The 26,763-nt window shown below is 41.8% G+C and overlaps 1 protein-coding gene across 1 annotated transcript in view; it reads right to left on the reverse strand.

Annotated features, from left to right (window-relative positions):
* Positions 1-26,763, reverse strand: part of OXSR1 (oxidative stress responsive kinase 1) — a 135,889-nt gene that overhangs the window by 24,761 nt on the left and 84,365 nt on the right. Inside the window, exons 5-8 of the mRNA XM_060783362.2 lie at positions 24,098-24,153; positions 9,225-9,334; positions 6,789-6,890; positions 1,428-1,561 (exon numbers count right to left, since the gene is read on the reverse strand). Of these exons, the coding sequence (XP_060639345.2) occupies positions 1,428-1,561; positions 6,789-6,890; positions 9,225-9,334; positions 24,098-24,153 (402 nt within the window). The remainder of the gene's footprint in view (positions 1-1,427; positions 1,562-6,788; positions 6,891-9,224; positions 9,335-24,097; positions 24,154-26,763) is intronic.

Here is a 26,763-nt window from a genome sequence, read left to right on the forward strand (position 1 = left end):
TGACTGGCTTGACCTTGAAGGACCTATGAATGGTGATGGTCCATGGACCAAATCAAGCCCAAAAGCCATTGGCTGACAGCTATGGGTGGCAGGGGTTTGGACTGGATGGCCCATGAGGTCTCTTCCAACTCTATGATTCTATGATTCTATAAGCCACACTTGCACATCCTCGGTCTGTGATATGAGATATGATACTGCCCATTAATGTAAACACTACATTAGATAATAGTGTGAAGCACTCTGAATGCTCCAGACAAATGATAAGCATTAACGACAGTTTGAATGTTGTATTATACAGCTAATTTAGGAGGAGTTGATTTCATCTTGATCACCCACGCACTTGGGTTTATTAGAAATAGCCAAAATGTTTCCAAAGCATTCAAGCGTTCATCATTTATTATATATATAAAGGTAAAGGTAAAAGATTGCCCTTGACATTAAGTCTAGTTGTGTCCGACTCTGGCGGATGGTGCTCATCTCCATTTCTAAGCCAAAGAGCCAGCGTTGTCTGTAGACACCTCCAAGATCATGTGGCTGGCACGACTGCATGGGGCACCGTTACCTTCCTGCAGAAGCAGTACCTATTGATTTACTCACATTTGCATGTTTTTGACCTGCTAGGTTGGCAGAAGTTGGGGCTAACAGTGGGAGCTCACCTTGCTCCCTGGATTTGAACCGCCAACCTTTCAGACAGCAAATTCAGCAGCTCAGCAGTTTAACCTGCTGCACCACAAGGGAGCTATTATACATATGTGTGTGTGTGTATATTATATATATATACACACACATATAATATATATATATATATATATATATATATATATATAATATGTATATTATATATATACACGTGTGTATGTGTGTATGTGTGTGTGTGTGTCTGTGTGTGTGTGTGTGTGTGTGTGTATATATATATATATATATATATATGCATGTGTATGTGTATTTATATACACACACGCCTCCCTACCAATGAACTCAATGGGAAACACATAGTCTATCCCCCCTTTACCCCTCAGAAATACTATGTGAGATAGATTACAAGAAATTGTTTAACATTTCCAAGGGTTGACCCAATAAATTCCTTGCTCAAGTAGAAATTTGAATTACGGCCCCAGTACAACACTCTTTGCAACAATGGCTGTCCAAGAGGAATTCTCTTAAAGCAATACAAATATGTTGTCACATCAACAGGATACACACCCATCAATTCACAAGACAGTGACTAATCCCAAGTGCCATGCAGTTCTGTTTTAAATAGACGGAAGCCAGTGATCCTTGGCAAGTCACTCTCTCTTACTTTTAGAGGAAGACAAAAGCAAACCCTCTTTGAAGAAATCCTTTCGAGACAACCCTCTGAATAGGTTTCCTCCCGCACAGTAGAAATAACTCGAAGACACACAACAACAAAGCAAGATATCTTGTACCTTTTCTCGGGGTCTTTTTGCAGGCATGATGAGATCATCTTCCTGAACGACTTTCCGTACTTTTTCAACATGTCCTTGTCTTGTACACCTGTCTCCAGTGAAGGTGGGTCATTTTGCAGCGTTAACATTAAGACCTGGGAGGATTACATCCATTCAAGACATAAACACAACCCTACAGATTGGGAATCCTTTATCTGAAATTTATCAGAAATGTTTTGGGATTTTGCATTTTTCAGATTTTGGAAGACCAGTATTTGCGTATACATCTATCATGAGAATTGGGACCCACACATAATTCATAAATGTTTCACATATACGAGGGTTGAATGAAAAGTAATGCCTCCACCTTCGTTTCTTGGGTTTGGATGGGAATATTTTAATAAATCAAATGCAGAAAAAATCCTTAGGATGTGCTCTTTAACTACCACTATTCACTTTTCCACATAATCACCAAACAATTGGATACATTTCTGCCAACGATGAACAACTTTTCTGAAGCCGTCACGGAAGAAGTCGACACTCTGTTTCCTCAACCCATCGTGCACAGATCTTCCGATAGTCAAGCAAAACAATAATGTGACCCACACATTCTTGCGAAATGATGATTATGCTTGAAATTTCTCTCTGGATGATACAACTATCGTCCTGAATCAATCTGTCAACCTTTTGCTTGTGAAACTCGGTGGTTGATGTCACAGGACGTCCAACTCTTTGTTTGTCACGCAAGTCAGATGCACCCACTTCAACATCTTTAAACTTACTTGCCCAATGGCACACAGTATTCACATCAACACAATCACCATAAACAGCTTGCATGCTCTGTGTCGCAGCTCAGAGTAGAGTCACCTTGCTCCAAACACCAAACCACACAAAGGCTGAAGATTTTGTAGTTTATTGGAGAAAGGAAAAGTCTTAAACGCAAAAGTAAGTTTCAAAAGTTCAATAGCAAACAGCATGAAGCATAATCCAAAGAACATTGATCAAACAAGATTCCATGACAGCAAGACAGAGTCCCAGGAAGCCAAGAACATTGCCCAAAAGCCAAGGTAAATCCAAAGAAGTTACCAGGTTGTCCGCAGAAGTTGCACTAACAAAGATTTGCCTTCAAACACCCTGTTTAATATACTTTCCCAGCATGAACTCATTCCGTTGACCCCTAACCTCCCTCTTGTTAGCAAGCCTCGCACTGCAGCGAACTTTGAATTGTAAGCGATCCTCCCTATCTAAATCTTCATAGCTCTCAAGGTCGGATAGCTTGTTAGGCACGTGAGAATCATCAGGCTGGGAGCCATCCTCCTCAATCTGTACCTGTCTAGTTTCACTAACATCAGAAACATCATCTGAAACATTCCTTGCCATGGGAAACTGAATCTCCTCAGTCTTCTTCAAAAACAATAGGAACATCCGTGTGAACCTGAACCTGATTCTATGATTGTATTTCCTGATGCAACTGAACAGGCTACTGAACATGTATTTTTCCCTGATGGTTTGGAAACTGTTGATTCTGAGGGCAGTGGCTGGAAAAGTGAAACTAAACATCCTGATGAGGATGTTTCAGAGTCAAACGGTGATAACTCTCCAGAGGAGTTAACACCTGCCTTTTTAAAATGAGGATAGAAGAAGGCAGATTTGGGAAAACAGGAGTGAATCACAGAGTCTGCGAAGCAGAAGGAGGCTTCCAAGCCTGGAGGTGTGTCCCGAAACAGTTTCTTTAGTTTAAAGTGTCTCCCCCTGGGCTGTCTTCTTAGATCAAGCATCGTTTAGACTGAGGCATTACCTTGGCTGAGTTACAGTTCCCATGGCCTGCATTCCCAGAGGCTTCTAGTTCCAAGTACGGCTAGTAAGATACTAACAGGTTTCAGGTTTTCTATAGTGTTGCTTTTGGAATTTTGATCTAGTTCAGAGATTTTCCTGACTGCTGAGTTTTACTGTGGCTTTTTGACTTTGCATTTTCCTCTATTTTGTAACCATTTTTTCATCAATAAAAAAGGATTGTTTTTCCCACAGTCAAGTGTGGTGGATTTAATCTTATGGTCTTGTTTCCTGATCTGGGTTGCAACACCGACCATCTACGCAGGGTTCCATACTTCACACTTTAACAACACAACCTTTCAATGCTAAGGCTTTCCACCAAAATGGAATTGTAGAGGAGAGTCTACTGAACAAACCAGTACCTGCCGCATACCAGTACTGCCATCTGTTGAGGAGTTGCAAAGGTGGAGGCATTACTTTTCATTCAACCCTCGTACCTTATATCAGGCATGAGCAAACTTCGGCCCTCCAGGTGTTTTGGACTTCAACTCCCACAATTCCTAACAGCCGGTAGGCTGTTAGGAATTGTGGGAGTTGAAGTCCAAAACACCTGGAGGGCCAAGTTTGCCCATGCCTGCCTTGTATGCCTAGCCTGATGGTAATTCTATGGAAGCAAAGGTGTCACTATCTCAACCGATATGGACAATTTCGGATTTTGGAGCTGCTGTTTTGAAGTCTTGCTCCATGGTCATCATTATGACCCTGGATTTCTGCTGATTCCTGTTCCCTCAATGCTGTTTTAATGGAAACTTTGGATTACAATGTCTTTTTAAAGGTAGTCTTTCAAGTACAAGACAGAAAAATAGAAATGTTAGGATGGAAAAATAGTGAGTGGCCAGCTCAGCCAGGTGAAACCAGAACACCACGAACAACAAACCTCAGTGATGGAATTAAGGTCATTTCGGGGAACGCTCCTATTAATGCTACCGGATTCCAGTTTTATGGAACAGGAGAAAGAACACTCTTGAAACGCTGCCTGCTTTGATTGGCCCAGATTGGTTGGGCTTGAGGAAATGGGGCAAGGAGATGAGATAATTCCTCATCATTTTTTCTCGTGTTTATTGATTTAATTTTTCTTCATTATGAATTTAACTGCGCTGTATATTTTTTGTTAAAGCTAGCTATTTAAAGGAGCTTCAACAGCAAAAAGGGAAAGAAGGACCAAGATGTTGTGTACTCCAAAAGCAAATATTTCAGGAAATGGGTGACTCTCTCAGGGAAATTTTACATCCCATCATTACTCCTATAACTGATCTTCTCAGAGAGAGAAACCTATGGAGAGTTTATGGAGAGGTATTTATAAATATGTATGTATAAATATGTGAGAAGAAGTCATAGGGAGGAGGAAGCAAACTTGTTTTCTCCTGCCCTGGGCGTGGAACAATGGCTTCAAACTACAAGAAAGGTGATTCCGTCTGAACATGACGAAGAACTTCCTGACTGTGAGAGCTGTTCAGCAGTGGAACTCTCTGTCCCGGAGTGTGGTGGAGGCTCCTTCTTTGGAAGCTTTGAAACAGAGGCTGGATGGCCATCTGTCGGTGGTGCTTTGAATGCAATTTTTCTGCTTCTTAGCAGAATGGGGTTGGACTGGATGGCCCATGAGGTCTCTTCCAACTCTAGGATTCTATGATTCTAGGCGTCACATTTCCATGAAACACATTTTGAAAACCACTGTTTTGATCTACAGCACGATTCCCATACCAACAGTTCAATTACCCATGGTGTCCTTTAGCCTGACAAAATCTGTCCTCGTTAAGCATTTTCTAGGTCCCCCAGAGTGAGTCTATCATATTATTGTGCTTTTTTTTCTTCGTGTCAGGAGAGACTTGAGAAACTGCAAGTCGCTTCTGGTGTGAGAGAATTGGCTGTCTGGAAGGACATTGCCCAGGATATGCCCAGATGTTTTAATGTTTTACTATCCTTATGGGAGGCTTCTCTAAGTCCCTGCATGGGGAGCTGGAGCTGACAGAGGGAGCTCATCCACACTCTCTCCGGATTTGAACCTCCGACCTGTTGGGTCTTCTGTCCTGCTGGCACAAGTGTTTAACCCATTGTACCACCGGGGGCTCCTATTATTGGGTTGAAAGTCCTTCATTTCAACAGGAGCCCCCAGTGGCGCAGTGAGTTAAACCCTTGTGCCAGCAGGACAGAAGACCAACAGGTCAGAGACTTAAATCTGGAGAGAGTGTGGATGAGCTCCCTCTGTCAGCTCCAGCTCCTCATGTGGGGACATGAGAGAAGCCTCCCATAAGGATGGTAAAGCATCTAAACATCCGGGCATCCCCTGAGCAACATCCTTGCAGACAGCCAATACAGGTTGCAGGTTCAAATCTGGGGAGAACGCAGAGGAGCTCCCTCTGTCAGCTCCAGCTCTCCATGCGTGGACATGAGAGAAGCCTCCCACAAGGATGATAAAACATCAAAAACATCTGTGTGTCCCCTGGGCAACGTCCTTGCAGACGGCCAATTCTCTCACACCAGAAGCGACATGCAGTTTCTCTAGTCACTCCTGATATGAAAAAAAAATCAACAGGGTTTGCTATTATCTGCAATTCTGCATATCCATGCAAAGTCTGGGAACATGTCACAAAGTATACAGGATTCATACTATATATGTGTATATGAATATGTGTGTATACATGCAGGCACCCCCCCCCCCTATATATATGGGGATGGCTGGCTTGATAGCAGTATGTGTAAAAAAGATCATGGACAACAAGTTAAACATGAGCCAACAATGTGATGCAGCAGCTTAAAAGCTAAATGGGATTTTGGCCTTCATATATAGAAGTCGATTAGATCCAGGGAAGTCACGCTATCCCTCTCTTCTGCCTTGATCAGACCACACCTGGAATCACACTGTGTCCAATCCTGGGCATCTCAATTGAAGGGAGATGTTTACAAGTTGGAATGTGTCCAGAGGAGGGGGACTAAAAGGATCAAGGGTCTGGAGAACAAGTCCTATGAGGGGCGGCTTAAAAAGCTGGGCATGTTTAGCCAGAAGAGAAAGCTGAGAGAAGACATGATGAGGGCCATGTATAAATATGTGAGGGGAAGTCATAGGAAGGAGGGAGCAAGTTTGTTTTCTGCTGCCCTGGAGACTAGTTGCAGAGCAATGGCTTCAAACTACAAGAAAGGAGATTCCACCTGAACATGAGGAAGAACTTCCTAACGGTGAGAGCTGTTCAAGAGTGGAACTCTCTGTCCTGGAGTGTAGTGGAGGCTCCTTTGGAGGCTTTTAAGCAGAGGCTGGATGGCCATCTGTCAGGGGTGCTTTGAATGCAATTTTCCTGCTGTTTGGCAGGGGATTAGACTGGATGGCCCACCAGGTCTCTTCCAATTCTATGATTCTATGCAATTGCATTCAGATATCGTTTTCATTTTCTGGCTATTGACTTCCTTTCATTCTGTTGAAATTCAAACTCCAATACTTGTGTAGAAAACAGAAGCTTTCATCAATTTCCACTTGCAATTTTCCACTGACTTGGGGACAATGTCCTTCCAAGAAGGTGGCTCACTTATTTGGGCCAGACCATCAATTCAACTCACCTTCATGGGGGGATATTTATGGTAAGGTGCCGCTCCTGTCGCCAGCTCAATTGCCGTGATCCCAAAACTCCAGATGTCTGCTTTGAAATCGTAGCCTCTGACCTGGAAAATTACAAATTATTAACAGTGCATTCCTCATCCGTTATCCAGAGTCTCGAGCTATCCATCTCCTGCCTTATCCATCTGTCCCAACAACTGCTCCAGCAACTGCTCACAACAGTCTAGATCGTACATCAAAGCTTGTCTTTCTTCACTTTCGGCAACAATTCATATTCCAAGGAAGTCATTTCCTCTTTGGCATTAGACTATTACCTGGAATCTTAAACGGAATTGTGATTTTCTCTCTCAACAGCAAAGAAAAGACGCCAAGTATTCTCTTCACTGAGTGTTAAGCTACTGCTAGTTTCTTTGGTCCTAAATGAAGAATTAACTGCTTCTGGAGCCAGTGGAAAATCAAAGTATTTGCAACCATGTGAGGAGCCTATTGCTTTGCTAATGCAACATTACTTTGGGAGGAATATCAATTATTTTATTGCAGTTCCATTCAGCACTATGAATGGAAAATGTTATCCTGAACATCAAGACAATATCCCCCCGCAGCTCTAAAAAAATAAATGCAGAATTTTAAATGCACTTATATGCTATGAAGTCTTTATGTGTTTTATTCTCCCAGCCAAAATGGGTCAGGATTTTCCCAATTTTGACTGGGAGCTATAGCAATGGTTCTCAACCTTCCAAATGCCGTGACCCTCTAATACAGTTCCTCATGTTGTGTTGACCCCAACCATAATATTATTTTTGTTGCTACTTCCTAACTATAATTTTGCTACTGTTGTGAATTGTACTGTAAATATCTGATATACAGGATGTATTTTCATTCACTGGACCAAATTTGGCACAAATACCCAAGACGACCATATTTGAATATTTGTTATTTGGGAGTTGTATTTGCTGGATTTATAGTTAACCTACAATCAAGGAGCATTCTGAACTCCACCAACAATGGAATTGGACCAAACTTGGCACACAGAACTCCCATGACCACCAGAAAATACTGCAAGGGTTTGGTGGGCATTGACCTTGAGTTTTGGAGTTGTAGTTCACCTACATCCAGAGAGCACTGTGGACTCAAACAATGATGGATCTAGACCAAACTTGGCATGAATACTCAATGTGCCCAAATATGAACACTGGTATAGAGTTTGGGGGAAATAGACCTTGGCATTTGGTAGATGTAGTTGCTGGGATTTATAGTTCACCTACAATCAAAGAGTATTCTGGACCCCACCAACAACAGAATTGGGCCAAACTTCCCACGCACAACCCCCATGCCTTGAAAGGACTCACTGGAGTAAGCCTCCCTCCACGCTGCTACCACGCTGCCATGCGCCAAGTACACCTGCTCTCCCCTCCTCACTTGGAGTTTCAGGAAAAGCCCTCTCCTTGGCTGAGAGGCCAGCCAATCACAGCAGAAGAGGGGTTTGGTGAGAGAATTTGTAGTCTGTTTCCAAAAAGGCGGAGGGATCTTCAGCTTTCTCTGCCAAAGGGGTTCCTAAGACCAGCAGAAATATGTTTTCTGATGGTCTTTGGCGACCCCACTGTAACCCCCACGAGACCCCTCCAGAGATCTCGACCCCCAAGTTGAGAAACTCTGAACTATAGAGAAGTAAATCATCTGCATCTCCAAAAATCCCCATATTCTAAACTCCCTTGGACACATCTATGAACTGATTCGCAGATGCCCCACAAATGTAATATATGCATGAGACGAATATGCATTTAAAACTTTCATTTTGCATTTCAGGGATGCGATTTGTTGCAGCTAGTGCAAATACATAGTGACAAAACAAAGTTTGCTGCCAAATAACCACAGAGCAAAGCCTAATGATGTATTGGACGAACTGTGCCAATTTATGATGGCCCAGGGTGCAGCAAAATGTGGAAAAGTTTTAACAAATACAATATCCTTTGAGCGGATATTTCCGATATCTATTCCACAAAGTAGAACCAGCCTTGGAAGTATACATGGCTGTTTCCCATCATGTTTACAGTTTTATTGTTTCTCTTGGGCTCTCACTTATTCCTTCAAAACTTTTTCTTTCTTTACAAGCCCCAGAATTTAACGCAAGAGGAAATTCTTTTCATATTCATAACTAGTCTCTTTTAAATGTTTTCCTTCTTCAGTAATTATGAATATTTTAATCTCTCATCTATCTGACGACTTGCATTCATGTATGATTTTTGATCTCTTCTTCCAAACCCTTTTTATTCTTCCTAACCAGTATCTCCTCTGGCCAACAGAGATTTGCTGCTCTTAAAATAATAATAAAAATGGCTTCAAGAAAACAGGCAGGCCAGAAGGTCAAAGGCACCTGAGGCCAGTGAACTACTTGTTGAAAATTATCCTCATTTCCAGGTCTTTTTGTTTCTTCGTACCTGCTCCATCACTTCAGGTGCCATCCAACAAGGTGTGCCCACAAAGGTTTTCCTCACTTTGTTTCGAGTGATGTCTCCACCAGTGGCTAAAAAAGCACTAACACCAAAATCTGAAATAGAAAAAAACACAAAAGGTTTTCATAAAATATTCTGAACTGTATGTTAATGGTTTTATTAAGCTCACACTTCCCAAAATTTATTTATTTATTCATTTATTTACTTGTGACATTTATATGCCACCCTTCTCACCCCGAAGGGGACTCAGAGTGGCTTACTATATATATATACATACAATGTATTATATTATTAGCATAGCACAATATCAGTATTATATATTACTATATTGTACTATACCATTATATTGTGATATTATTAGTAATATTACATGTAATATAAAATGTTGCACTTGGGTTTGAACTGGTATAATTTTCTTATATGCGTTTTGAGAACTCAAATTCCTCAGTTTGAATGTTCGGGGGGGGGGGAGTTGTAACCCTTATGACTAATGATTGACTTGGAAATGGCAGCTGTCCAGCATTTCCAATGGCCATGGGTTGAATTTCAGAATCTGACATAGCTACTGCTTCTTCCTATGATGATGACGGTGATCAAATAAGAAAGAAATACAGCCTTCCCAAAACGTCTCAGTAAACCCCATAACAGTTTCGCTTTAGGATCACCACAATTTGGAAAGGACTTGAAAGCACACAACAACAAACCACACTTTCAACCATGCACCGCTTTCTTTTTCTATCTCCAAGTACAGCATTTCCACTGAACACTGGTCAAATTTCAGGCTTCATAGTTACCTGCTTCACCCTATGGCCAAACAATGCAAACACAGACTTCCCAAAAACTCACTCTTTCAACAGATCTAATTTATACTCCTAGCCTCACAAAAGACCATAATAGGTTCCCCTTAGGGTCACCATATGTTGGAAATTACTTAAAAGCACAGAAAAGCAGCAATCTTGTGTCCACACTTTGGACCACACACTGCTTCCTTTCCTCCTCTCTAAGTGAACACTACTGTTGTTGGGTTGTTGTAGGTTTTATCGGGCTATGTGGTTATGTTCTAGAGGCATTCTCTCGTGACGTTTCACCTGCATCTATGGCAAGCATCCTCAGAGGTTGTGAGGTCTGTTGGTACTAGGAAAATTGGGTTTATATCTCTGTGGAATGACCACGGTGGGAAAAAGAACTCTTGTCTGCTGGAGCTAGGTGTGAATGTTTCAACTGACCACCTTGATTAGCATTTGATGGCCTGGCAGTTTTTTGGTGTGGCTTGTTAGTGCCTGGGGGAATCTTTTGTTGAGAGGTGATTAGCTGCCCCTGATTGTTTCCTCTCTGTTGTTTTGCTGTTGTAATTTTGTAAAATACAGAACGAAAAAACCTACAACAACCCAGTGATTCCAGCCAGAAAAGCCTTCGACACTACAACTGTTGTTTTTCTCCAAGTTCATTTATTACCATCGAGTTTTGCATTTGAAAGCTTCAAAAAAAGATTGGGATCTGTCTTTCAACCATTTGAAGCTTAGTCCTTAACCTATAGAACAAGTAAAAGTGATCTGTATCTAAAATAATACAGATTGTAGAATTAATAGAAAAGAATAGTTGCGATCCTGCATTGGAAGTAGAGCTACAGCATCAGAACTGCAATGGGTCTCCTGATAAGACTCCCGAAACACACCTTGAATGTCAAGCAACCATTCTGTGTTGCTGGAAAATGTGACACTGAACAATAACATATGGATCCTGCTTTTTCCAGTGAGCAAAAGTAGCACAGAGATTTATGACAAGAGTTTCTGTACCTTGTCCCACTGCTCACTGATGGCTAGCTGTCTATCCTGCAACTCCTCATTTGCCAGCATTCCAGACCTCTATCACTCAAGACAGCTGAATGGATTGCAAGCTGAGTTTCAAGGATATTTGCAATCATGACAATGGTACCACAATCATAAATGTGAACATGAAGCAGTTACAACAACACACAACAGAAACTCGCAACAACATCCCAATTTACTGTTGAAGGCTTTCATGGCTGGAATCACTGGGTTGTTGTAGGATTTTCGGGCTATATGGCCATGTTCTAGAGGCATTCGCTCCTGACGTTGCACCTAGAATCATAGAATCAAAGAGTTGGAAGAGTCCTCATGGGCCATCCAGTCCAACCCCATTCTGCCAAGAAGCAGGAATATTGCATTCAAATCACCCCTGACAGATGGCCATCCAGCCCCTGTTTAAAAGCTTCCAAAGAAGGAGCCTCCACCACACTCTGGGGCAGAGAGTTCCACTGCTGAACGGCTCTCACAGTCAGGAAGTTCTTCCTCATGTTCAGATGGAATCTCCTCTCTTGTAGTTTGAAGCCATTGTTCCGCGTCCTAGTCTCCAGGGAAGCAGAAAACAAGCTTGCTCCCTCCTCCCTGTGGCTTCCTCTCACATATTTATACATGGCTATCATATCCCCTCTCAGCCTCCTCTTCTTCAGGCTAAACATGCCCAGCTCCTTAAGCCGCTCCTCATAGGGCTTGTTCTCCAGACCCTTGGATCATTTTAGTCGCCCTCCTCTGGACACATTCCAGCTTGTCAATATCTCTCTTGAATTGTGGTGCCCAGAATTGGACACAATATTCCAGGTGTGGTCTAACCAAAGCGGAATAGAGGGGTAGCAAGATTTCCCTAGATCTAGACACTATGCTCCTATTGATGCAGGCCAAAATACCATTGGCTTTTTTTGCCACCACATCACATTGTTGGCTCATGTTTAAATTGTTGTCCACGAGGACTCCAAGATCTTTTTCACACATTTTCACACATTTCTTTATAGTTATTTTTTATTACCCTTAGTTTGTGCCCCCTCCACCAGGACCAACCAACTCATGTTTTTTCACCATTCCAAAATATCATTGTTTCTCTTGCTGGCTTATACCCCTTTCCCTCATTAAACACACACTCAATACATTTTCCCCATATTTTCCAAAAGTCTGTTTGTTTACTTATTCCCCTTTTAATTTTAATATTGCAAGTTAGCTTATCATTAATCGCTATATTCCAAATTTCCCTATACCATTCTTCTAATTGAATTTCTTTTTTTTTTCTTTCCAGTTTTTTGCTATTAACATTTTAGCTGCTGTTATCAAATTAGAAACCAATTCTTTCTCCTCTTGTAAGGGAATTATATTATTATATATAAGTAATAATGCTAATTTCGGTGTAAACTCAATATCTATTTTTATTATTGTTCTTATTTATTTGAATATGCTTTCCCAAAATTTTTGTATAATATTACATCACATATGAAGGTACGTCCCTATTTCCTGACAACCTCTCCAGCACTGATTTGGGTATTTTTTATCAATCTGATTTAATGTAATGGGAGTTAGATACCACCTCCATATCATTTTGTAGTAATTTTCTTTAATTCTTATAGACATATTTTTTAGTATTCTCATATTCCATATGTTTGCCCATTCTTGATTATTCATTTTTCTCCCCAAGTCTGTTTCCCATACTTCCTTCAAATAATCTTGTTCCTGTTCGTTCATTAATAATAGTTTATAGATAAAATTTGAACTGAAATTAGAATACATTTTATAGGGGTAATAGAGAAAAGGGTAAAAAGAAATTATTATTATTATTAAACTTTATTTGTACACCGCTAGCATCTCCCGAAGGATTCGATGTGGCTTACACAGGCCGAGGCCTCAACACACAACACAACAATACAATCTAAGCAAATCAAACAATTAAAAACAGAATAAAGCAAAATAAACAACAAGCACAATACACTAAACACAATAAAACTGGGCCGGACCAGAGCAATGGGTACAAGATTAAAAGTGCTGATGTGACAGGAGGTGTATATAGGGCTTCCAGGGCAAGTGCGATGTGCGATGTGCAGCAATCATTGGTTCTGATAAAGTGCTTATGGGACTTGACAGTGGAGATTTCCTAATCTGGGAAGGCGCATTGGAAAAGCCAGGTCTTCAAGTTCTTTCTGAAGACAGCCAATGTAGGGACCTGTCTAAGGTCTTTGGGGAGGGTGTTCCAGAGTCGGGGGGCCACCACGGAAAAGGCCCTGTCCCGCGTCCCACCAAGCGTGCTTGCGACGCCGGTGGGATCACGAGAAGGGCCTCTCCAGATGACCGAAGAGAACGCGTGGGTTCGTAGATGGAAATGCGGCCACGCAGGTAGGCTGGTCCCAAACCGTTCAGGGCTTTGTAGGTAAGCACCTGCACCTTGAATTGGGCTCGGAAATGGTATAACAATTTAAACAATTCCCTTTTTTAAAAATATTTTAGAGATTTGGGAGATATATATAAAAAAACCCCTAATGCCAGGTATTTCTCCTATCATGCCAGTTTTAATGACAGAAAACTTCCCAGAAATTTTTTTAAAAAGAACTTGAAGTAGAACTTAATGGAAGAGGTTTAATGAAAGTAAAAGACAGGGATCTGAAAATGGTAAATATGGAAAGGATAAAAGAGGAACTAGGAGACCTAGATTGGTACAAGTATCTACAATTGGGTAAATGGTCAAGTGATATAAGGAAAAAGTATAATGGAGGTAGGGAATATACAAAAATAGAAAAGATGATAACTCAAAGGGAGACTAAAGAAGAGAATATAACATTAAAAGGCACAGTAAGTGATATCTATAAACCAGCTGATATGTTCAAAGGATGCATAAAAAAATTAAAAGACCACATAATATTGTATATTTGCTAATAATATAATATTGCATGAAAATATATATTGTAAGCCGCTCTGAGTCCCCTTCGGGGTGAGAAGGGCGGCATATAAGCGCCGTAAATAAATAAATAATAAATAAATAACTGCTTTAATGTTGCAGAAATTTAATTTAATGTTAAACTCAGTGAGCTCTGGCTATAATAATGCCCAGAGCTTTTCTCCCCAGCTAATTTTCCAGAATCCTCCTCCCTCCCACCACTGTGCTCAGCATCGTGCCAAATGGCTAGGGGTGTTCAACCTAAAAATGTAACCTTTCCAGATTCTGGTTTAACGAGAGAATGTTGCAGAGTGTCACATCCCATCCTCAACATCTCCAACTGAATGGGAGTTGTCCTAGAACCACCCCCTCAGCTCCATGATCATCACCCAGTCACAAGATTCTGGTATTGTTGTTCCTCTGCCTCAATTTCTGAAGCTGCTATTGTTCCCAAGGACAAAAACAAGGATCAGATATCTGGTTCTAAACAAATCTGCCTTGCATGGAAGGCATGTGTTATAAGCTGCTGCACTTTGCCATTGTGGCATACAGTATGACCTCTGTATTTGTTGGGGATACGTTCCAGGATTTTGCGTAGATGTGCAAAGCCATGCGTTATAGCAAATCCTACTGAACGAACTATTTCCTGCCAAAGAATACCACAAAGTCATGTAGAAGAACCTGGAAAATGCCTGGAGAAGACATATTTTGTTAGACATGAAGAAATCAAACTCAGTCCTGTGGATACAGGGGTTGTACTGTATAGGAACATATATATATGCACAGAGAGATATTCTGAACTAAATTGTCTGAACTAAAGATGAATGGGGACCCTCCAGATTAGGGCCAAAAGAGTCTGTATTCCCAAACATCAGAACAGCAAGTATTTACAAATTTAAGCGTTCCAATATTTCTCCTTCATTTTTTACTCATTTTCAACTAGCCAAATTCCAGGGCCAGGGAAGAAGATGGTGAAAACAGAAGAACGGCCTGCCTTAGGAGAGTGTGCATGCTCCATCAATGTTGACACAAATGACCAGCCACTGCCAGAAGGGACAGAGAGTTTCATCTATGTTGACAATCATGCCATCACCACTCAAGCAGAGAGCTTTGAAATAGTTGAACAGAAGCTCTCTGAAGCTTTAGGTGTTCTTACTGCATATTACAGGGAAAACCAGATGATTCCTAATCTATCTAAAATACAGATGTGTGCTTTTCATCTTACGAACAGACAAGCATTTCGAGCTCTGAGGATTACCTGGGAAGGGAGCCCAATGGAGCTTTGCAGCATATCCAAATACCTGGGAGTTATCCTGGACCGTGCTCTGACCTACAAGAAGCACTGCCTGAATATCAAGCAAAAAGTGGGTGCTAAAACAATATTATACAAAAACTGACTGGCACAACCTGGGGATCACAACCAGATACAGTGAAGACATCTTCCCCTGTACTTTGCTACTCTGCTGCTGAGTACGCATGCCCAGTGTGGAACACATCTCACCACGCTAAAACAATGGATGTGGCTCTTAATAAGACATGCCACATTATCACAGGATGTCTATGCCCCACACCACTGGAGAAATGATACTATTTAGCCAGTATTGCATCACCTGACATCCTCCAGGAAGAAACAGCCAATAATGAAAGAACCAAGACAGTGACACCTTCTGCCCATCCTCTGTTCGGATATCAGCCAGCACGTCAATGCCTTAAATCAAGAAATAGTTTTCTAACATCTACAGAGATACTTGCAGGAACAGCAAACCAGAGTCCAAAAGTGGCAGGCTAAAACCCAGAACCTCAAGCCATGGCTGATACCAAATGAGAGACTCCTTTCTAGGCACACAGAAGTCTGGATGACTTGAAAGGTGCTGAAGAGACTGCGCTTTGGCACCACAAGGTGCAGAGCTAATTTTCAGAAATGGGTCTACAAACTGGAGTCCACTGGAGAAGAGCAAACCACAGACTATTACAATACAGTCTGAGCCCTGCCTCATACACAATGGAGGACCTTCTTACATCCACCTGGTCAAAGGACAGGTATAATGCAAAGTTTTTAAAACTTTGTGTTTTTAAATACATGATAACTATACCCTCAATTCGCTTCTCACACAATAAATACATAACTAGCTAAAAGAGAACCTTGTTCATACTGTTCCAAGAAGCAGAAAATCTATCATAACTATAGCCTTCCACTGCCTTGCAAACTGGAGCGATCTGCATTCGATTGTTGGCCAACACTGCATACCACTTACGCAATGTCAATTACAAAATCCACCTGCCAAAGGAAATTCATCCATATACTATTACTGCTCAGGGCGGCACCTATAAAATATCTAACTACACATACAGGCAACTTCGGAAAGAGGGAAATATTAACAAAATGCCTATTGAACACAAACATAAAAAGGAAGCTGGGACTTCAATGTTACCACTGAGCAATGTTGGACGCCGTGGCTGACACCTCACCTTTACAGCAACGGAGGTTTCCAAGGGTTTAATTGCAAATCTATCATTTTCCCAGCTTAGCCGACGGCTCATTACGTGGGGCATATTTACTGTCAAGCGTCCTACAAGGGTCAGTTCAATACACTCTACAGAGAACAGGCACTTCAGACAAAAATTATGCAAGCAGTCTTTTTACAAGAAAACGAATTCAATTACTTCTCGCCAAAGTGTGGGCTTGCATTTATAGGCAACATCTCCCTCAACGCAGAATAGCTTCTGAACACTTACAAATTCGAACTGTCAAAATATAAGATCACTTAACAGCTGTAGCAATCCACATTTTTCAATGGGAGAGGGGAGGAAGCTACAGCAGCTGCTTCAAAAGCTGAGAAATGCTTGAGACATCTTATCAACCCAATTATACGTCTCATTTCTATACAAAGCAGACATACGAGGAAAAACGTGTTAGCATCCAGAAATCCCGCATAAGAAAGACATGGGCTTTGTTGTTCTGTGACCTCAAGACATTTCTGATTTGCAGAGAACCAATGGAGAACCCATCATGGGATTTTTCTGGCAAGATTTGCTCTCTAAAATTGGGAGAGTATGACTTGCTCAAAGTCACACAGTGGATTTCTGTGGCCAAGTGGAAATGCAAACTCTGTTTTCCATGTGTGTCCAGAATGTGCCCAGAGGAGAGTGACTAAAATGATAAAAGGTCTGGAGAACAAGCCCTATGAGGAGCAGCTTAAGGAGCTGGGCATGTTTAGCCTGAAGAAGAGAAGGCTGAGAGGGGATATGATAGCCATGTATAAATATGTGAGAGGAAGCCACAGGGAGGAGAGAGCAAGCTTGTTTTATGCTTCCCTGGAGACTAGGATAAGGAACAATGGCTTCAAACTACAAGAGAGGAGATTCCATCTGAACATGAGGAAGAACTTCCTGACTGTGAGAGCCATTCAGCAGTGGAACTCTCTGCCCCGGAGTGTGGTGGAGGCTCCTTTTTGGAAGCTTTTAAACAGAGGCTGGATGGCCATCTGTCAGGGGTGATTTGAATGCAATATTCCTGCTTCTTGGCAGGGGGTTGGACTGGATGGCCCATGAGGTCTCTTCCAACTCTTTGATTCTATGATTCTATGATTCCAGAGTCATAGTTCAGGCTCAAAGCACAATGTACTGAATCTCATATGGGTTGCACTCCAGTGCAAAGGCATTGTTGTTTGCACGTAACCAAAAGACAGAATACCAAAAGATCTAGTTTAATGATCAAAAGCATTATATTGGTACATGCTGTCTGACTTTCCAGTCATTCTATCAGTGGCAAATGAAACCCACTAGAAAGCAGAATCTTAGTGTTACATCTATATGAAGAGATTTGGGTAGGAAACTATGGCCCCATCTACACTGACTATTTAATGCAATTCGAAGCTAGCTACAAATGGCTAGACAACAAACTTCCACAAAAGTGTTGGAGGAAACAACCTTCTCAAGCATCCTCTATTTCAGTGTTTCTCAACCTGGGAGTCGGGACTCCTGAGGGGGTCGTGAGGGGGTGTCAGAGGGGTTGCCAAAGACCATAAGAAAACACAGTATTTTCTGATGGTCATGGGGATTCCATGTGGAAAGTTTGAGCCAATTCTATTGTTGGTGGAGTTCAGAATGTTCTTTGATTGCAATGAACTATAAATCCCAGCAACTACAACTCCCAAATGTCAAGATCTATTTTCCCCGGACTCCACTAGTGTTCACATTTGGGCATATTGAGTATTCATGCCAAGTTTGGTCCAGATCCACCATTGCATGAGTCCACAGTGCTCTCTGGATATAGGTGAACTACAACTCCCAAACTCAAGGTCAATGCCCATCAAACCCTTCCAATGTTTTCCATTGGTCATGGGAGCCAAGTTTGGTTCAAATCCATCGCTGGTGGAGTTCGGAATGCTCTTTGATTATAAGTGAACTATAAATCCTAGCAACTACAACTCCCAAATTACAAAATCAATCCTCGCCCAACCCCACTAGCATTCACATTTGGGTGTATTGGGTATTTGTGCCCAGTTTGGTCCAATGAATGAAAATGCATCCTGCATATCAGATATTTACATTATGATTTATAACAGTAGTAAAATGACTGTTATGAAGTAGCAATGAAAACAATATTATGGTTGGGGGTCACCACAACATGGGGGACTGTATTAAGGGGTCACGCCATTAGGAAGGTTGAGAACCACTGCTCTATTTGATGTTTGTCTGTTTTATAATGTGTCATTTTTATAACCTGAAGTATATGTCTTAGTAGATTTTAAGTTTCCTTATCTCTATATACCTAAAGCGGTGGGAGGGGCTGCAGGTCACATGACTGTTTAGAATGTTCAATTTTAATGCCAGTCTAGCCTTGAGCCTGTTCAAAGTCTGTTGGAGCTTGAGTCTGTGAGAGTGCAGAAGCTAATGTTAGGAACTCAGAAACTATTGAGGCTTGTGCTTTATTTGAAAGTAAACTCTTACTAAAGGGAGTTGTTTAAAGCAACATAGTTTACGAAGAAACTGTTAAAGATTATAAATTCAAGATACAAAGTATGGGCATTTTTTAACCCTTGACAAGAAATGTGCCTGCATCTTTAAATACATAAAATTATCAGTAAACAAAACTTGTTATCTCTAAAAGATGTCTGTTTGCATCCTTGTTTGCTGAAAGCATCAAGCAGAAAGAAAACATCTACATGCCCAGCTATCATCTCTTACCAAATAAATTATGTTACTCCAATTAGGTCGTGATCTTCTCAGTTCATGATCTATACCCCGATGGTCAGTGATTCTAACAGGTCATGATCCAGTATCACCAATAAAAAGTGTGTGAAAGGAAGCCCTTAATGTGCAACTTTGGTTCTTGTTATCACCATCCAGGCCTCAAACTGGTTTCAGGATTTCCTATGAATCTATCTGCACAGCAAAACCACTTACTTCAATAGTGGTTTGAAACTGACACATGAGGACGTATGTCACACATGCTGGCTTGTAACAACAACAACAACAACAAACACAGACTACAAGCAGAGGCATAACACAGTTGCTCAGATGATTCAATGGAACTTGTGCCACAAATAACATCTGCCTGCGACAAAGAACTGGTGGGATCACAAGCCTGAGAAAGTTACAGAAAATAAACTACTCTTTGACTTCCAAATTCAGACTGACAAGAGTTTTGGAGATACATGACCTCACAATAGTGTTAAAAAACAAAGTATGGATCATCGATATTGCAATCCCAGGTGACAGCAGGATTGAAGAAAAAAACTGGAAAAGCTGACACGATATGAGGATTTAAAGATTGAACTACAAAGACTCTGGCACAAGCCAGTCAAGGGGGACCCAGTGGGTGCGGTGCCTAAAGACCTTGGCCTGCACTTAAACACAATCAGCACTCACAAAATTACCATCTTCCAGCTGCAAAAGGCCACCTTACTGGGATCTGCACGCATTATTCGCAGATACATCACATAGTCCTAGACACTTGGGAAGTGTCTGACGTGTGATCCAATACAACAAGCAGCAGAGTGATCTTGTTTGTTGTGTAGTAATCTTGTGTTTCAAATAACAATAATATTTTATTTATAGATCACCCTATCTCCCTGAGGGGTGGTTTCCAACACATATGTCAAGCATTCAGTGCCAACAAAATAAACAAATCAACAAATTACATCAAAATGAGATACATGACTTGTGACTTTTTTGCGGCTCTGGTGAATGGAAGAATCTATGATCTAACTCATAAATGACATCCATCCGCTTTTGAGACTGATTCCTTGCCTTCAAGGAAACTCTAACATGGCCATTGAATGGAGAGGGAGGGCAATAAAGCAGTATCCTGCTATATACCTTTAGCCAGATGCAAAGCAACAGCCCCAGAGAAAGCCTTTATCACTAAGTCTCCAACAACAGTGGCAAGTTTGAGACACATGGGAGTCATATCAGTCTGCTACAAAACGCTGGAGGTCCACAACCCCCTTCCCACCAGATCCTTGCAAAAATACACTTTATAAGGACACCTCTACTTTGTTCCCACCAAACAACATTGTGGATAGAGGAGAGGATTCATCCAGAAGATCTCAGAGCTTTAATGGTCTCCTAAAGTGGGCCACTTGGCTCCATGAAGTCTTTTCAGATGGGCAGCAGATCTCCAAGGCCTCAGGTAGAAATGGAATTTCTGATTTCGCACATGGAAAGAATGCCCTCTAAACCTTTTAAGATGATGGCCCTTTCCAGGGAAGAAAATGTTTTCCCTACCACTTGATGTAGCCCTAAACTCGACATTCTTTCCCTTGGTTCAGGATACCCATTCCCATCCGTCGACTTGAGATGTTTATGGCCAATGTCAACACATAAAACGCCCATCTTTTTAATCCAAATAGCCAGCAATTGCAATGGAATTACTAAAAGATGAATTATCAAGAAACAGAATGTCATCCTCTATTCCAAATTTTGTGGATTTCCTCATCTACAGACTACTAGCACTCGCACAGCTGGTTAAACCTACATGTGAATAGAGCTTCAATGGATTTCAGTTTTATCTAAACACAACATGAATGGAACACGTGATGATCTTATTTGTGGTATCAAAGCACACGGGCAGGGAAGTCATTAGCTCAGAACACAAAGGCTCCTTCTGGGATATCGACAATGGATTTCCAGTCAAAGCATCATTACGGATTCAGGAGCTTGCTTGAAAGGCAAGCCTAGACGCTCGGGTGGCCCTTTGATATTCAGATGCTCTCACACAGCTAAGTGATTCTGGAAGAAGATGAAGCGAAAAAAGACAGGCAATCTTAATTTATACTGCAGTCATTGCCCACTGAGTATCAGCCAATAAAGAACTCATATTCTCAAGAATACTTAAAAGAGATCTAGTGTAATCACAGCAAGTCCAAAGACAGTGGCGTCGAGGAGGGACAAGACAACGACTTGCTTCATGCAACAGCCTCAAATGCATCTTCATTATGGGAGAATACGGTCTTTCAAACAGTCTTGTCTCAAGTCATATAGGGATGCATAGGTCATGACGAGCTCTTTGACCTGTGCCCAGAAATGAATCAGGAGCCAATAAAGCTATTGTAGCAAAGGCAGTACGTGCTCCCAGGCAATCATCTTCAGCATTGTGGACTAGCTGAGGTTTCTAACCACTTCCAAAGGCAGCCTCATGTTGAACAACTTTAAGCAGTGCAAATGGGGTATATATAATTAAAGCATGTGTTCCTTACATCTGCATTCACATTTGTTGTGCAAGGATAATCCTGGTCACTACTGAAACCTACAGATCAACAGAGACACTCGCTGGAACATCTCAGCAAGCGAGAGTCCAAAAGTGGCAGGCTCAAACCCAGAACCTCAACCAATGGCTGATACCAAATGAGAGACTCCCCCCTGGGCACAAAGAAGACTGGGCAACTTGGAAGGCGGTGAACAGACTGCGCTCTGGCACCACAATCTTAAGAAATGGGGCTACAAAGTGGAATCCACGACATGCAAGTGTGGAGAAGAGCAAACCACTGACCACCTGCTGCGATGCAACCTGAGCCCTGCCACATGCACAATGGAGCACCTTCTTGTGGCAACACCAGAGGCACTCCAAGTGGCCAGATACTGGTCAAAGGACATTTAATCAACTACCAAGCTTGCAAGCTTTGTGTTTTGTCTGTTTGTTTGTTTGTTTTGTTCTGCTAGAAATGTAATACAATTGTCTGATTGCCCCTAACACGATAAATAAATAAACCACTGAAACCTGGCCATCCAGGTTCAGGTCTGGATCCAAGAGTACAAGGTTTGGAGAAAGGGAAAAATCTGCTGTAAGCATTATAGATAAATGGGTTGTTGAAGACTTTCATGACAGAATCACTGGGTTGCTGTGACTTTTCTTGGCTGTATGGCCATGTTCCAGAAGCATTCTCTCCTGACGTTTTGCCCACATCTATGGTAGGCATCCTCAGAGGTTGTGAGGTCTGTTGGAAACTAGGCAAGTAAGGTTTATATATCTGTGGAATGTCCAGAGTGGGAGAAAAAAACTCTTGTCTGTTTGAGACAAGCTCAAATGATGCAATTGGCCACCTTGATTAACCTTGAATGGCCTTGCATCTTCAACACCTGGCTTCTTACTGCCTGGGGGAATCCTTTGTGATTAGCTGGCTCTGATTGTTTCATGTCTGGAATTCCCCTGTTTTCTGAGTGTTGTTCTTTATTTACTGTCCTGATTTTAGAGATTTTAAAATATTGGTAGCCAGATTTTGTTCAATTTCATGATGTTCTCATTTCTTTTGAAATTGGGCTGTTGTAGGTGTTTCGGGCTATATGGCCATGGTCTGTAGAGACCTCACAACCTCTGAGGATGCTTGTCATAGATGCAGGAGAGAATGCTTCTAAAACATGGCCATGTAGCCCAAAAAACTACAACAACCCAGTGATTCCAGCCCTGAAAGCCTTTGACAATACATTGAACATCTCTGCTGAAATTGTCCACATGCTTATGGATTTCAGTGGCTTCTCTGTGTACTCTGACATGATGGTTGTTAGAGTGGTCCAGCATTTCTGTGTTCTCAGATCATATGCTATATCTAGGTTGGTTCACCTGGTGCTCTGCTATGGCTGACTTCTTAGGTTGAATGAGTCTGCAGTGCCTTTCATGTTCCTTGATTCTTGTCTGCGCAATGCTACTGTGTTGGGTAGTCCCTATGTAGACTTGTCCACAGCTGCATGGTATACAGTAGACTGTTCCAGATGTGAGAGGATGCCCCTTGTACTTTACTGAATTCGAGACAAGAGATAATGAAGGCCAGCTAATTACCTCCCAACAAAGGATTCCTCCGGGCAGGAAGCAGCCAAGCTTTGAAGCTACAAAACTATTCAATTGCAACATTCACACTTGCCTCAAACAGACAAGAGTTATTTCTCCCACCCTAGACATTCCACCAATATATAAACCTCACTTGCTTAGTTTCCAATGGAACATGGCCATTCAGCCCAGAAAACTCATAGCAACCCATTGTAGATAAAGCAAATCAAATAAAATCCAGACAATTAGAGTCTCTCTTTGGTCTAAGGCAGTGGTTCTCAACTTGTGGGTCCCCAGGTGTTTTGGCCTACAACTCCCAGAAATCCCAGCCAGTTTACCAGCTGTTAGGATTTCTGGGAGTTGAAGGCCAAAGCATCTGGGGACCCACAGGTTGAGAACCACTGATCTAAGGGGACAAAAACCAACACTAAGACCAACATCTAAGAAAGTTGGAACCAGCAACCAACCCATTTCTAGATGGTTTCCAAGCTAGGCAGTTTGAAGATGTGTTTATATACATTTCTCTGAGGTGCAGATGAGGAGCCACCTTCAGCACTGGCTATGACCCATGAACAGCAGCTTTTGGGAATGTTACTCCTTTGGATCACAACTCCCAAATCCCAGGTATATCGTGGCCACTGGGACGTTCCTGGTTAAAATATTCTGGGAATAATTGTCCAAAAGCATTTTTTCCCAGCCTTTCATTTACAAATAAATCTTTTTCCACTGAACTGTGACTTTACACCAAGAAAGTAACTTCTCCAAACTCCAGAAAAAAAATGATGCATCTTAAGGAGAGTGTCTCTGTTTTTCTCCACACCAGGTCACGGTATTTTCTCTCGGACCCACCCTGAGAGTACAAAGGAGAAATGTTCACCTGCAATCTGGACAGAGCCATCTTCTCCGAAAAGAATGTTTCCAGCTTTCACGTCCCTGGAAAGAAAAGACAAACAAGAAGACGGTCAGCTGTAAGTCCTAATACTTTCCTAAGCAGGTGAGTGCCTCCTCTTCCACCCAGATACACTTAAGACCAAGAGGAGGCCAAAAGAGCTTTCAAAGCTGTCAAGAAAACTAATTGTTTACACATTAAATGAAGCAAGTCACACTCAGATGGGCTTTGAAAAAGGCATCGGTTTGCACAATATCACACAGAAGGAAACTGCATTGTATCCCTTGTCTGCTGGCCATCTATTCACTTCCACTAAGTGCCAAAGAGTAGCAAAAGCTTTTGTCCAGAGAATAATGGCTCTATTTGTTTTCATTTTGTTTCATAACCGAAACAGGGGAGGGTGAGCTTGGTCCCACTCCAGAAACGAAAGGGAATTTCCACTGTAGGCTTCAGAACTCTTTGGGGAGCACACGGTCCAGCCTGAAAACCCATCTGCATGTGCCTGCCTCACACAAGTTTGACGAGATGGAGTCAACCACCTTTAATACCTTGGCATCCATTTATTCTTCAGCAAATAATACTGACCACTTTTTTCCTACCACTCTAAGGTTGCGGCACTTCATGAGTACATCAGAAAATGGAAAAAATATATAACAGGTACTTAGCAGACACTCAAGAACATCGTTTCCCACAGTATGTCTGACTAGCTTTTTAATGTGAAAAGAACTTCAATCAATGTATTGTCGAAGGCTTTCATGGCTGGAATCACTGGGTTGTTGTAGGTTTTTCAGGCTGTATGGCCATGTTCTAGAAGCATTCTCTTCTGACATTTCGCCTGCATCTATGGCAGGCATCCTCAGAGGTTGTGAGGTCTGATGGACAAGCTGGAATGTGTCCAGAGGAGAGCGACTAAAATGATAAAGGGCCTGGAGAACAAGCCCTATGAGGAGCGGCTTAAGGAGCTGGGCATGTTTAGCCTGAAGAAGAGAAGGCTGAGAGGGGATATGATAGCCATGTATAAATATGTGAGAGGAAGCCACAGGGAGGACGGAGAAAGCTTGTTTTCTGCTTCCATTGAGATTACGACAAGAAACAATAGCTTCAAACTACAAGAGAGGAGATTCCATCTGAACATGAGGAAGAACTTCCTGACTGTGAGAGCCATTCAGCAGTGGAACTCTCTGCCCTGGAGTGTGGTGGAGGCTCCTTCTTTGGAAGCTTTTAAACAGAGGCTGGATGACCATCTGTCAGGGGTGATTTGAATGCAATATTCCTGTTTCTTGGCAGGGGGTTGGACTGGATGGCCCATGAGGTTTCTTCCAACTCTTTGATTCTATGATTCTATGATTCTATGAAACTAGGAATATTGGGTTTATATATCTGATTGACATATAAACCCAATTTTCCTACAACAACCCAACTTCAATCAAACTCTGATTCAAAACCAATACCTCAACTATGTGTATATATATTTAAAAATCACAAGCTTGCTTCTGAAAACTCCATGGAATATTGGTCCAGAATGAGCAATACATTCTATCTCTTGTTCTCGGAAATCATCATATCATGGACAACCTATAAACCAGTGTTTCTCAACCTTCCTAATTCTGTGACCCCTTAATACAGGTCCTCACGTTGTGGTGACCCCCAACCATAAAATTATTTTCGTTGCTACTTCATAACTATGATTATTTTATGGTTGCGCGTCAACACAACATGAGGAACTGGATGACGGATGTCATGGCACTAGGAAGGTTGAAAACCACTGATGTAATGTGTGGGTAAAAATATCCCCTAAATCCCAGTTAGGAATGTGGGGGGGGGGTGCCTCATCTGAACTATTTTAGGTCAAGAAGAAGGCTTTTACAAGTCACTTACTCATTTTAGGAAAAAGGTTTTTGGGGGGAAGGGGAGCTAAAATGGCTAAGAGAGACTAAAAAATGTGGAGAAAATCCTCCATACCCTTCCGAGGGTTTGGGGGGATCCTCTTTTCAAAGGATCAATGGCCCTAGGGTCTACATGCAATACATGTGATGCACCCCAAAATAATTCCAATGAGGTACTGAACAGATGCCCGAGTTCATTATGCAATGGAGCCAGACTGACAAACTAAATGTACTGTTGGTGGGTGGAATCAATCATGAAGAAGATCTCCAGTCTATACAAATCAAAGACACAGCCATGACAATATCTGGAATATCAGACTGCAAAGGGAGTATCTTAAGGTGTAATAAGATCCCTTTGCATGCTGCTATTCCCAATTATATGAATTGGTTGCTCCCTAAGCAAACACAGCCTTAGAATCTGGGCAAGCTCTTGATCCAGAAGTATTGCTCAACCCACCAGAAGAATCCAAAGCTTCCCCCACTTCGGAAGAGTTCCAGGAGTTCCCCAGCTCCTGCCAAGAAATGATCTCACCCTGGAGTTATCCTTGCTTTTCATTAAGATCCAGGATTGATTTGTGTGATTTGTGTGATATATAGGCCTGCCTTTGAAAAGTCTTTGGAAAGTTCAGCTGATTCACAATCCAGGAGGGAGACAAGGTGGCTGTCCGGGGCGCCATGGCATGAAGAGCTAATAAAGAACTCTGCTGGCTCCTAGTCTGTGTCCAGTTGCAATTCTAAGTGATTGCCTTGACCTTCAACCAGGGATCT

The sequence above is a fragment of the Anolis sagrei genome, chromosome 6 (genome assembly GCF_037176765.1).
Source record: "Anolis sagrei isolate rAnoSag1 chromosome 6, rAnoSag1.mat, whole genome shotgun sequence".
Classification (NCBI taxonomy): domain Eukaryota; kingdom Metazoa; phylum Chordata; class Lepidosauria; order Squamata; family Dactyloidae; genus Anolis; species Anolis sagrei.